This window comes from Microcaecilia unicolor, chromosome 3 (assembly GCF_901765095.1).
Source record: "Microcaecilia unicolor chromosome 3, aMicUni1.1, whole genome shotgun sequence".
In the NCBI taxonomy this organism is placed as follows: Eukaryota; Metazoa; Chordata; class Amphibia; order Gymnophiona; family Siphonopidae; genus Microcaecilia; species Microcaecilia unicolor.
Genome location: NC_044033.1, coordinates 385,107,129 through 385,119,800, shown reverse-complemented (window position 1 = coordinate 385,119,800; position 12,672 = coordinate 385,107,129). Strand labels below are relative to the sequence as shown.

The following is a 12,672-nucleotide window of genomic DNA, read 5'->3' as shown; positions in this document are numbered from 1 at the left end:
CAGCCTTGAGTGCACATATATTCTTCATCAAAAGCGAGTGCAAAGAAAGAGCAGTTTCAATCAGTGCATTACACAGGGGCGGACTGAGGGTGGTCTGGGCCCCCAGGCACTGAGGGTGGTCTGGGCCCCCCACCAAGCCATTGTCCAACACCCCCTGCCACCGCAGCAAACGCCTCTGCTGCCCTGGTCCTACCTGAGGGGTCCTGGTGGTCTGGTGGCCTCTGCAGGGGGGAGCATGTTCTTTCTTGCCCGCTGCACTGCCACTATTCCCCCGCCTGCTGGCACTGCCATGTTTTCAAAATGGTGGCCAAGACTTCCCGTGGTAGTCTCACGGGTCTCGACAGTCTTGCGAGATTTTCACAAGGAGTCTCGGCTGCCACTTTTAAAATACGGTGGTGCCGGACGGAGGGAAGGGGGAATAGTGGCAGCCCAGCAGGCCGGTTAGGAAAGAACATTTCCCCCCTCCCCCAGTCCACTAGATTACATTCAGGCAGAGCCTCTGGGCCCCCTAGAGCCTCTGGCCCCTCGGACACTGCCCAGTTACCCGAATGGTCAGTCCACCCCTAGCATTACACGTGTAAGCAGTGATTATATATATATATATATATATAGAATATAAATATATAAGTTCTGATTTTGCAACTTGCATATGTGTTCGTGTTACTTATATGTGGAAGTGCTGGCTTTTGTGAAACTAAACATACAAGAAGGGCCAATTAAGGGGCTGTGTTGTACACCTTAGCATGTTTGGCATTTTGTGGTGGTTTTTAAGACCAATGGAAAGGTGGAAAGGGACAACTGCCCCCTCACTCACTTCTCAAAACCCCTGGTTCAAACAAGCCATTCGCTCACACTCATGCATGATTTGGAAGAGGTGTACATGCTGATAGGGAATGTTTTTGAAATGTGTGTGCATTCCCTTGTAAAATGGGAGGTACAGGTATGCTTTAAAAGTCCACACACACCCTTCCCAGAACATGCCCCTTTGAAAGCTGTGCATGCTATGGATACATATGTGTATGTAGAGGCTTGTCTAAAATCACTACTTACATGTGTATGCCTATATACATGTGTAAACTGGCTTTTTATACATGTAAATGCCATCTAAAATGACCTCCATAGTTGTAGGCTTTCCAACTATGATACACTTTCCAAATAGACTTGCTTACAATGAGTTTTGTGTTATCTTGCATGCTTCACTGAACAGTTAAACTGCTGAAAATTCATATTCATGAAAACAGTGCAGTCTGTGAGAGGCCAGTGGTCCATCTGAGCCCTGGGGGACTGCACGACAACAAATCATGACATAAGGTGCAAAAGAAATGCAAAGTCTCAAACATACGACATTACAAGCATCCTGGGAACATATTCACCTTCATAAACACATGACACATTCTGCTTGCTGAATTCTCAGTTGTGTGTTTAGTCATTTAAAATTGTCATTTGTTTCTTTCCTTAAGTTTTCTTAGAAAACCCTTAAGTCCATTACAAATGTTCTATTCACACAAACAAAAGCCTTTTGTCAGAATTTCTTTGGTTTGCTCCTTAATGCAACAAATCCAAATCAAGATGAGTTCACCATTGTCTTTCCTCCTTGCTAATTCGTAAAGAAATACTGTATATGAACTGTTGCTGTTGATGTATATAGGGAACCTGTGAACACCAACAACATTGTCAAAATATTTCTAGCACTGTCCTAGTGTGCGTATGTGGAACTCTTTATAGCCTGTCCTCCTTCAGATCTGGAAGAGATCTCGCAAAGTCAATTCCTAGTATGGGAAGATAGGTCACCACTAACTCTGTTTGGATTTTTGAAGCCAGATGATATGTTTTTCAAAGTATCTTTGCTGCATCAAGCCTGGAGGAAGTGAGAAGGCAATAAGGTCTTCATTCATGAAGTAGAAAAATGCTTCATCTATTCATAGATACATTCGGCTGAGAACAGTATGCCCAAGATCCTACTCTAGTTCTGCAGATGATAGGCTTCCATTGCTGCAGTCTCTGGTTCAGATAGCTGGTAGGCCAGGTGGACCAGGTGGCCCAGGCAGTCCAGGTAAGCCTTTAATGCCCTTTGGCCCTCGTATTCCTGGAAAACCAGGAATACCTTCTTTTCCTGGCTCCCCTTTTGCTCCAGTTTGTCCTTCTGAGCCAGGGGGCCCATCTGGGCCTTTAGTTCCCATGTCACCTTTTGGACCCATTTGTCCTTTGGGACCAGGCAATCCAAGTCCACCTTTAGATCCTTTAACCCCTGGTGAGCCTTGCAAACCTGTTGGACCTCTTTCACCTTGAGGGCCCTGATTTCCAGGATAACCTCTGGGTCCCTTTCCACCTGTAGAGCCCAGAACTCCCATATCACCCTTCTCGCCCCGAGGCCCTACTGATCCTTTAGGGCCCAGATCTCCTTTGATTCCTCTTGGTCCTGGCAGGCCAGGTACACCTGTTGGTTTAAATGAAACATGATATGTTAAATTGGTGATTTAAAAAAGCCCAGTTTCCCACTTTCCATGTACTTTATCTGTGGTAGTGGAAAGATACAGTACTCTATCCTGAAAATGTGATTGTGATGTTAAAGGAAGTTGTTGGCCTTTCAGTACATCTCTCACATATCCTAAATTACCACACTAGTAGATTTCTGTAGATTGAGCAGGCAACACTTTAACAGTCTTTGCGATTCATTTGTAGTAAGTTTAATAAAATATAACTAGGTTTCTTGCCTGCACAAAGACAAATGGTTTCTTTTACCTGTTTGGCTATATCTAATGAGGTTCATAACACAGGCTTGAGTGTTCAAACTGCTATATGCTGGTGGGCCGATGCTCAGAACCTAACCCTGGCACTAGAGCCGATTAGCACTGGAGTAGCGCCAGCATTAATCTGAGCAGAAAGTTCAGAGGGCTCTAGCGTGGGAAACAACGTGCATGTCAAATATTATCACAAACAGTATTTAAATGTAGTCAAATGGATGTTAATAAGGTAATTTCCTATTCCCTCCCCAATGCTCAGAGAACAGCACACAAAACAAAGCCACCCTTACTGGTGGAAACCTAACGCCAGCTCCGAGCTGGCATTAGGGTGTTTGAAGAGAGGATTTCTCATGATTTTCTCCTTAAAATCTGCCAATTTTGATTGAATTTGGAAGGGAATTTGGATTATGTGCTGACAGTGAGAAGCACACGTGTGCGAGTCCGAGCAAAGCCAAAAATGAAAGTACATATTGGCTCCTATTTTTTGCGCTTAAATATAAGCCTTCAGTGAAAAAAAAAATTGAAAGGCTTATATTTAAAGGCTCAGAGAAACAGCTCCAATGTATGCTTCACTTCTGGGTTTGCCTGCAACATGCACACAACAGCTGCACTTACCACAAAACTCTTGTGAGCATAAACCAGGCACATTCCTCCCCCTTACTTTCAGTCTCACAGCTTGCATATTATTGGCATTCAATTAATGTTGAGCATTGGGGAGATATTTTTCTGCATTGTTCCTGTGCTATTCCTGGGTGCTGTTCAATATAGTGCCAGGGTTCTGAGCATCGGCCCACGGGAGTCTTAGAGTGCCACCAGTTGGCCAGGGTGGAAGATGCTACAGAGGGAGGGTTCACAGAGCTGGGGGAAGGGATTATGCTTTGCTTGTATTAGTAACTTGACTGGGTCCGCAAGATTGGACTGGCTTAACAGCAGGGGGTAGATCCTTAAAAAACCTTAACTGTAAAACATGAGTAACTTGACTGGGTGAACATAGGTTGGCAAGATAGGACTAGCTTAACAGCAGGGGGTACATCTGTGAAAAAGCTTAACTGTGAAACATGAGCCGTGTCGGATAAATTACCCCTGAGCCGACAAAGCTAAGTATAACGTTTGTTGTTATTTAGAGACAAAAATAATAGAACATGAAGAATAATTATAATTATATTTAAAAGACCGATGAAGAACATAGTGCATAAATCTTGGTGGATAAGATTTGCCATTGAGTGGCACGGCTGAGGTCTTCTGTTGTAGATATTGAGAACACTGCTGGATCTCAGATGTATTGTGGGATTGACAAAGACTGCAGTGGGATCAATTCTCTAGCATTGAAATAGGAGCTTACTGCTTGTATTAGTGTGCATTTGTATGTATTGTATTTTTAGTAGATTATATAGTCCACTATTATTAGATTGTATGAGCAGAATGTAAATATACAAAAATTAATTTAAAAATGTAAACCTTGGTGATACATAATGGCCAAATTCAGGACTCATGTGATTGCAGGCCTCTGGTGTATGACCCCCAGGCCAAAAGCTGTTGCTGCAATCAGTGGAATAAAGTTAAATTGGGAGGGAATATAATACAGTAAAGAGGAATAAATTTCATTACAATCACAGCATTCTTTTGAGAGACTCTTCCCAGAATCTAGCTTTCTATGTTTTAACAACCAAACCAGCCTGACTATTTTTGGAGTTTTAAATCAGCTGGTGACCCATTGCCCCTGACGCAGCCATTTTCATACTGGCGAAACACGGCCATGTCGGAAATTTTATGTTAAATATCTGGAAGCTTTTAATCTACAAGGTCTGCCTCATTGTTCTTTCTATTATTGAGAAATTACTAGCTATAAACAGCCTCATTCTCTCCTGAGATACCACTGAGCAGTAATCATGCACCTTCTTTCTTTTCCTATTTGAACAGAGTGTTAGTACCTATCCAGGAAGAGATAGTGCTACCTAGATGATTATTTTGATCAAATACAACTGATCATTATGTGGGTTTTTACAACGGCGTGGTAGCATTTTTAGCACACGCTAAAAATGAGTGTGTGCTAAACACTAGTGACACCCATATATTCCTTTTGGGCGTCTCTAGCGTTTAACAAGCGCTAAAAACGCTACTGTGCCTTTGTAAAAGACCCCCCCTATATTTGCCTCTAGCCCTCAGGATGTCTTCTTCTTCTTAAGTTTATTTTACTTGATCATGGATTACAATTACAATTAAAATGTATATTTTTCTAAAACCTTCCAAATAGTTCAGTGCAGTTTACAATATAAAACAACTAGATATTCTCTAGTGAAATACAAAACAAATGTAGGCCTTCTTTTATAAAGAGGTGCTAGTGATTCCTGCGCAGTAAATGAGAGGAAGCCCATTCGATTCCTATGGGTTTCCTCTCATTTGCTGCTTGGGAATCGCTAGCGCAGCTTTGTAAAAGAAGCCCCAAATAAAAACTTATAACTAACTTCCAGCAACAGAATACAATTTTTGAAAGAGGAATGCTTTCAATGATATCCTAAACTTTAAATAACAATTCTCAAATCAGACGCGCAAGGGGAGTGAATTCCAACAATGCGCAGCTTGATAAACAAAAGTAGCAGAATGGTATCGCTTAAGCCTCACTTGCCTCATTGACAGATTTTGCCAAGTAAACTTTATCCTTGGAATACAAATACTTTTCCACTGATGAAAAAACTACCAATGGGACTAAATACATTGGAGACTGACCTTGAAATGTTCTGAAAATTAGCACACATAGTTTGAACTGGCAGCGTGTTTCTTCCGACAGCCAGTGCTGTACTTTGTAATAACTGCAACTGTTTCACTAAGATTTTCGTACATCCTACATATAACAAGTTGCAATAATCTAGGTTAATTGGTTAATTGGATCACTAGTAGTGATTGGGGGCTCCGTACTCTCATAATGTGAACTGAGCTGACTGAAAATGAAAGACAATGACTGCAGCTGTGGTGGGACAGCTCATCGGACAGGTCGAGCTATTATGCAAACTTTGAATTCCAAGTCTTAGAACTTCTTTTCTGCAGTAAATGCTTTTCTGTTAATGAAAATATGTGTGGCAGGACACCAAGAAACCCATTTTTTAAACATATGGGCATCTCAAAAGGCTGAAATGGACGTCCATGTGCTTGAAACATCCAAATCCCAATTTTGCAAAGGCAGAATAGGGATGTCCAACACAGGGCTGCAGAGAGGAGGGGGCAGGGGCGCAAAATTCCCCAGGCCCGGGCCTCCAAGGGGGGCCCGGCGCCAGGGTCTCTCTCTCTCTCTCCTGCTCCTGACGGGACCCAGGTGACTGTGTCCCGACAGGAGCAGGAGAGAGAAAACTCCAGCAACGGGCCCACCTTTGGGGCTGGGGAGGACCTGGAGGAACAGACATAGCAGGCTGCTCTTTTTCACAATCTGCCATATTGCCTTCCCCTGCGGCTGCTTTTCCCCTTAGGCCGCACATGCGTGACCTGAGAGAAAAAGCAGCCGCAGGGGAAGGCCACAGGCAGAAGGAAGAAGAGCAGCACTGGAGGATGAACCTTGGGATCCCTGCCAGCCAAGGTACTTAAAAGTTACGGCGAGCAGGCAGCAGCAGCGATCGGGGTCAGGGAGGTTGAGACATCAGCGTCAGCAGCAGCAGCAGCGATCAGGGATGGTGTTGCTGGGGCGGCGATAGCAGTAGTGATTGGGGGCACCAGTGGCAACGGCAATGATGATCCTGGGGGGGGCAACGATGATCCTGGGGGGACTGGCGGCGGCAATGATCCTGGGGGGGCCCAGCGGCGGCCTTGCCCCAGACCCGGCTCAATCTCTTGGCGGCCCTGGTCCAACACTGTAGTGTGTCCAAATAGAAAGGGGGCATGTTCTGGGCCTGTTTTGAGTGAGATTAGGGAGGCCTAAAAATCTGGACATCCAACAGCGATTACCGAAGGTGAAGAAACATCCATGTTTAAAAAGAAGAACATCCTTATTTAGACCTAGTTCAGGAACATCCAGGTTACAGAAAGGTGCTCTGATTGAGCAGCTGTCCACTAGAGGGATTAAGGCATGACACTCCTTAATCCCACAGTGGTTGTTGTCCCGCTCCCTCTTCCCTGAAAATGAAACCAGAATGGGATACCAGGCTGTATAACAGCTTCAAGTATTATGAGCATTCTTAAGAGGGCAGAAAGCAGGCCTGAGAAGTAGCCTAGTACATAAGTACATAAGTATTGCCATACTGGGACAGACCAAAGGTCCATCAAGCCCAGCATCCTGTTTCCAACAGTGGCCAATCCAAGTCACAAATACCTGGCAAGATCCCCAAAAACATACAAAACATTTTATGCTGCTTATCCCAGAAACAGTGTAATCCAGTAGTATAATACAAATTATAAGAAAACACTGGGCAATATTGGGTATACATGATGCATTTAAAAACACTCCAAGGTTTGCCTTCTCTCATGGAATGAACCTGGGTGAACGACTGAACCTTAGTAGGAACAAGATACAGCAAGATAGGTTAGTGGATAATGGTCAATACATTTGCAATCATTGTTTATATTGTCAATATGCACTGCAAGTTAAAGAGGTTATTATTCCTCATTCTGGTGGAAAAAGCTCCAGATTACAGGGACGGACAGATTGTAATACGATGAATTGTGTTTATGGTATTCGGTGTCCGTGTGGTTTGTGGTATATTGGCCAAACCACACGGAAAGTTAAAATCCGAATAGCCCAACACCTGAGTAATTTGCGCACTGGTCACACAGAAGCCCCCCTTAGTGTCCCATTGGGAACAGAAACATCACACAGTACAGGAGTTACGGTTTGTGATATTGAACCAAATTAAATCTGGGAGGGGTTTCCCCTTATGTTATTAAGAAAGGAGCAATGCTTAATTTTTCTGTGGAATATGGTAATTCCTTATGGCCTTAATAAAGAAATTGACTGGCTTAACATATAGGTGATGGTATTTAAACACTGTTTTCCTGCTGCAAGCCATGCGCATTCGTGGGCGTCCTCTTCAACGTACCCAAGAGAACATGGCTTTGGTCGAGTGCTCAACGACCTATGGTAACTGATAAGTGTTATGACATTTTTGTATACCTGTTTGATAAATGAATGTACAAGATTAGAATATGAGTAAACGCATTGCTGTTTTATTTAGAATATCTGACCCCTGAAGATGCTCTATAAGTGAAACATGTGCGTGTAGGGTCTCAGCTTGTGTACGGGCTACACTGCAATAATAAGAAGAAACCAACAAGAAGCCAGTAGATATCAGATAGAATGTGGTGAAGAATGGTCGAATGGTTCTCTTGCTCTTTGTGGACTATGAAGAAGCTTTAAATGTTTGTCTATTAGATTGTAAGCTCTTTGAGGAGGGACTGTCTTTCTTCTATGTTTGTGCAGCGCTGCGTACGCTTTGTAGCGCTATATAAATGCTAAATAGTAGTAGTAGTAGTAGTAAGTATTAAGATAATTTTGTGGAGAAAAACAGCTCCATGAGCTCCGCTATATGGGAGTGTTGAGCAAAAGGTTAGCTTGGTATACGATCTCAAATACACTATTCCTCTGAAGAGGAGTAATTATATACTTGATCACCTGGAAGAGACTTCGAGGAACATGGACTGATATCTTTACTAAAGATTAATGAAATCTTAAAATAAGTGTTGTAGGTAACATTGTTAGTAGGTGTGAGTGGTTGAATGATTGTATAATAGTTGTTGGTATTTGTTAAAAGTTTTAATAGATATGAGCAGCAATGTGATGAAAAATTATAAAGTAAAAGTAATAAAGATTGAATATATAAGCTATAATAGTTGTTGAAGAATTTGTATGGTATGCAATTTTAGTAATGGAGACAGAGGTGCCATATTGAAGTTCAGCCTGGTTGTAGTATTACCCATGTCTGCCTCTCCCCCTGTGATTCAGCATCTCCCCCTCTTGTTGCCACCCCCTAGTTTTGCCCCTCCCTCAAACTTCCCCTTGCGTTCCTTCCTATCCTATTTGCTGTGGTATCATCATTAAATGCAAATATCAAAAAAGGTCCAAAAATTTCCACAGAAGTCCAACAACGAAAGAAACAAGTGGAAAAACATTCAAGGTAAGGCATTTCTTCCTCTTTTTTGATTTTATGCAGCTTATTATGATTGCCCGACAAGATGTTTTTGATATTATCTCACATTGAATACGCTGGTACTTGGCTACACTTTTTTATATATTTAAGGTTAGGCAGTTCTCTCTCTTTTTTGATTTTATGTAGCTTACTACGATTGCCCGACAAGACTTTGCTAGCATAAGCTTATTTTTATTTAATCACTTAGCTTAACTAGCCCCTTCAGCGATTTTTGTCTTTATTGCTAGATATATACACATATATATATTCAGTATTTAACATACATAGTAATATTAGGCTGACTTCGGGTTTATAGTTTTCATATATGGTTTTATCCACCATCACGACTATTTGATATAGTATTAGCAATAAATATATATATGATTTTTAGTATTTTTTGACTTATTTTTTGACCAATTAGATTATTAAATGTACTATTACGACCAATTTGATTATTAAATGCGCTATCACAATTTTTATTAGTATTTTCAGAATTTTTTCGTTAGAGATTTATATGCGCCTCTGTTTTCAACAGATATACGCTGATCCATAGTATATACATTACTATTTGGTTTAGTTTTACGCCTTTGTTTTCCACTTTTTTACTAGAACGTCATGAAGGTTTGATATCACACCAGTAATACAGTATATACATAGGTTTTTCAATTTATTTAATTCTTTTTGACCATTTCATTATATATTATATAATTCCTGTTAACACCTTTTGTTAGCATCTGAGGTACTCCCATTTTTAAGGATGTACATATAGGTGTATATATATAAAATTAATTATACCTGATACGTTAGTTTTTCTTGTATTATAAGATATAACACCACTCATGTTTAGATGTAGCCCTACTCTCTTATCGTTTATTTACAATATAGATATTTTCCTCTCTCTTCTTGACAGCTGGTTCTTATTACTATTATTTTTTCTTGACGGTTTGAGAAATTTTTAATAATAATACTTATATACATTTCTATAGACATTTGGACACATAAATGAAGCTTTCTAGAAATTGTTCTTAACTTTTCTTTTATGATACTGTATAAATATAAGATCCATAATTTATTTTTAATCATGTACCTTTTATTAATAATTCTTTTAGCTATTTTTATCATTTTGATATTATTGTGATATGTTTCAATATTTAGTAAGTTTTTGAGCAATAACTGGTCGTTCAAAGTGTTGATATAATTTATTTAATTCAATTATTTTCCTCGTTTATAAATTTTAATAGAGACCACAACTTATGAGCTCCATTGTCTATCAGTATATCTTTTGTGCGACTACTGACTGGTATGTTTAATTTTATTTTAATTCTATTCATATTAAATATCTAATCATATCCTTATTTATATGCATGGACTACAAAAATTTTTTAAAAATATTATTTATTAATATTTGAAATTATTAACATTATATATAATTATGCATTGAGTCACTGTGTTTTATTATAGATACATTTCTATAATGTCAATTTAACCTGACAGAGTCGATTTGCTCAGCACCCATTTGGTCGCTTGTTTGTTGGTATAATAATGATACTTGGTCGCTTGTCTGTGGGTACAACAATAATATTTTGTTAATATATTTGATTATATGTAAGTATATTTGATTTATATTAGGGATGATTAATATATTTTTAACATTTCTAATATTTTTTTATCATAATATTTAATATCATTATGTTTTTTTAAAAATTGATTGTCAGACATGTGATTCGATTTGTTCACAATTTCCTCCTTTTTTACATATATTTTTATATTTTTTATTATATATGTGATTTGTTATTTTATTTTATATATCTTTGTTGTTATGTTATAGACCCCTGATGAAGGTTTTTTCTAAAACCGAAACACGGACCGTGTTGGGTCCTCAATAAAGTTTTTTGGAGCACCTTATCTCTTGTCTTGGATTGATCCCTTGAAGTTGTTTTTCCACTTGTTTCTTTCATCATCATTAAATGAACAGCAACATGCTGCAGAGTCTTCGTTCTAGTGTAATGCAACTCTTTCCCTGGTCCTGCCTCCATGACAACAGGGGTGGGCATTAATATGGGAAAAGGACATTTACTAGCAAAGTACAGACAATCAGTTTCCTTAATGTTCTTCATGGTGTTACAAGGGTTTAGCATGGTGTGGCACCACCTTAACCTTATCATAAGAATACCTAGACAAGAGCATAACACACAAAGTGGGACGTAAAATGGGAATAACAAGTGACAAAAGGGTTATTGGAGACCAAATTTACACTGTAAATTGGGGGTTCTCAACCCTGTCCTCGGAACACACCTAGCCAGTCAGCAGTGGCGTTCCTGGGGGGGGGGGCAGTGGGTGCAGTCCGCCCTGGGTTCACGCCGCTGGGGGGGGTGCCGCGCGCGCGCCTGTCCTTCCTTCGTTCCATGCTCCCTCTGCCCCGGAAAAGGTTACTTCCTGTTCTGGGGCAGAGAGAGCATGGAACAAAGGAAGGACAGGCGCGTGCGGCACCCCCTCCGGCGGCATGCACCCGGGGGGGTTCTTTCGTGAGGGGTGTCCTTTTGCCGGGGGGGTTGTGCTACATCCGGGGGGGAGGGCCGTGCTGCATCCAGGGGGCGGGGCGCATCGGCGATCTGCCCCGGGTGTCAGCCCCCCTAGGAACGTCACTGCCAGTCAGGTTTCAGGATATCTACAATGAATATGCATGAGATAGATTTGCATAGAATGGAGGTAGTGCATGCAAATCTATCTCATGCAGATTCACTGTGGGTATCCTGAAACCCTAACCGGCTAGGTGTGTCCCGAGGAATGGGTTGAGAACCCCTGTTGTAGATTATGGAAATGTCTGGTGATTAAATATTTGACCTTCAAGGCAATAAAAATTCTAGGGCACGAGTTCAAGACTCTCTGCTGCTGACAGCAGCTAGGATCCTGCCTGAATCACTTTGCATTTCAGCATAACCTTTGTTTTAAAAATGCAATCATATCTAGGACAGTTGAGGAGAAAGCATATTATGAGCATTTAGAGCAGGCTTGTTCAAGTTCAGTTCTTGAGGGCCAGAAATAGACCTGGTTTTTAGGATATCTTTAATGAATATGCATGAGAAAGTTTTGCATGTCCAGTATACCCATTGTATACAAATCTATCTCATGCATATTCATTAGAGCTTTCCAGGGCCGGTCCTAGGGTGTCTGGTGCCACCCTGCAGACTATCAGTTGGCGCCCCCCCCCCCCCCCCCCGTCTAGCATCTCCTTTCTCTCTTCTCCCATCCTGCCCCCTTTTTCAGCCCAGTGCCTTAAAAGGTGAAGAACAAGTTGAAGAACTGCAGGCAGATGGAGCACAAGATGCAAAGGAAATAGGAGCTGAAAGAGATGGAGTGCATCTTTGTGGGATTGCTGAACAAATAGAGGGTTTACAACCACTTAGCTTTTCGTGCTTTCATGTTCACGAAAACAGCAGATAGGGTAGGGACTGCCTAGGCTGGCCACGCCGCCCACACGCACAGGAGGAGCGACTCGCGAGGGGACTCAGCGGAGGGAAACCATTTGCGCTGCAGCCTTCTGCCTGCTCCACCATGGCGCTGAACACTGAGTCTGTCCGGTTCAGTCAGTGGTGTGCTGGTAAATGTTTAACAACAGGCTCTCTCCCCGATCCACCTCTGCCAGTTGGTGACAATCCTGGGCGTGGATCCCAGTTCTATCAATGGCGTCTAACTCTGAGCACCGTTTATAGAACAGCACATATTATATATATATTTATAACACTATGTGCTATTCTATAAATGGTGCTCAGAGTTAGACGCCATTGATAGAACTGGGATCCACGCCCAGGATTGTCACC

General features: G+C 41.4%; 1 protein-coding gene across 1 annotated transcript in view; it reads right to left on the bottom strand.

The window, feature by feature from the left end:
* Nucleotides 1-595: 595 nt before the first annotated feature.
* Nucleotides 596-12,672, bottom strand: part of SCARA3 (scavenger receptor class A member 3) — a 66,601-nt gene continuing 54,524 nt past the window's right edge. The window contains exon 6 of the mRNA XM_030198669.1: nucleotides 596-2,437. Coding sequence (XP_030054529.1) covers nucleotides 2,007-2,437 — 431 coding nt within the window. The 3' untranslated portion in view covers nucleotides 596-2,006. The remainder of the gene's footprint in view (nucleotides 2,438-12,672) is intronic.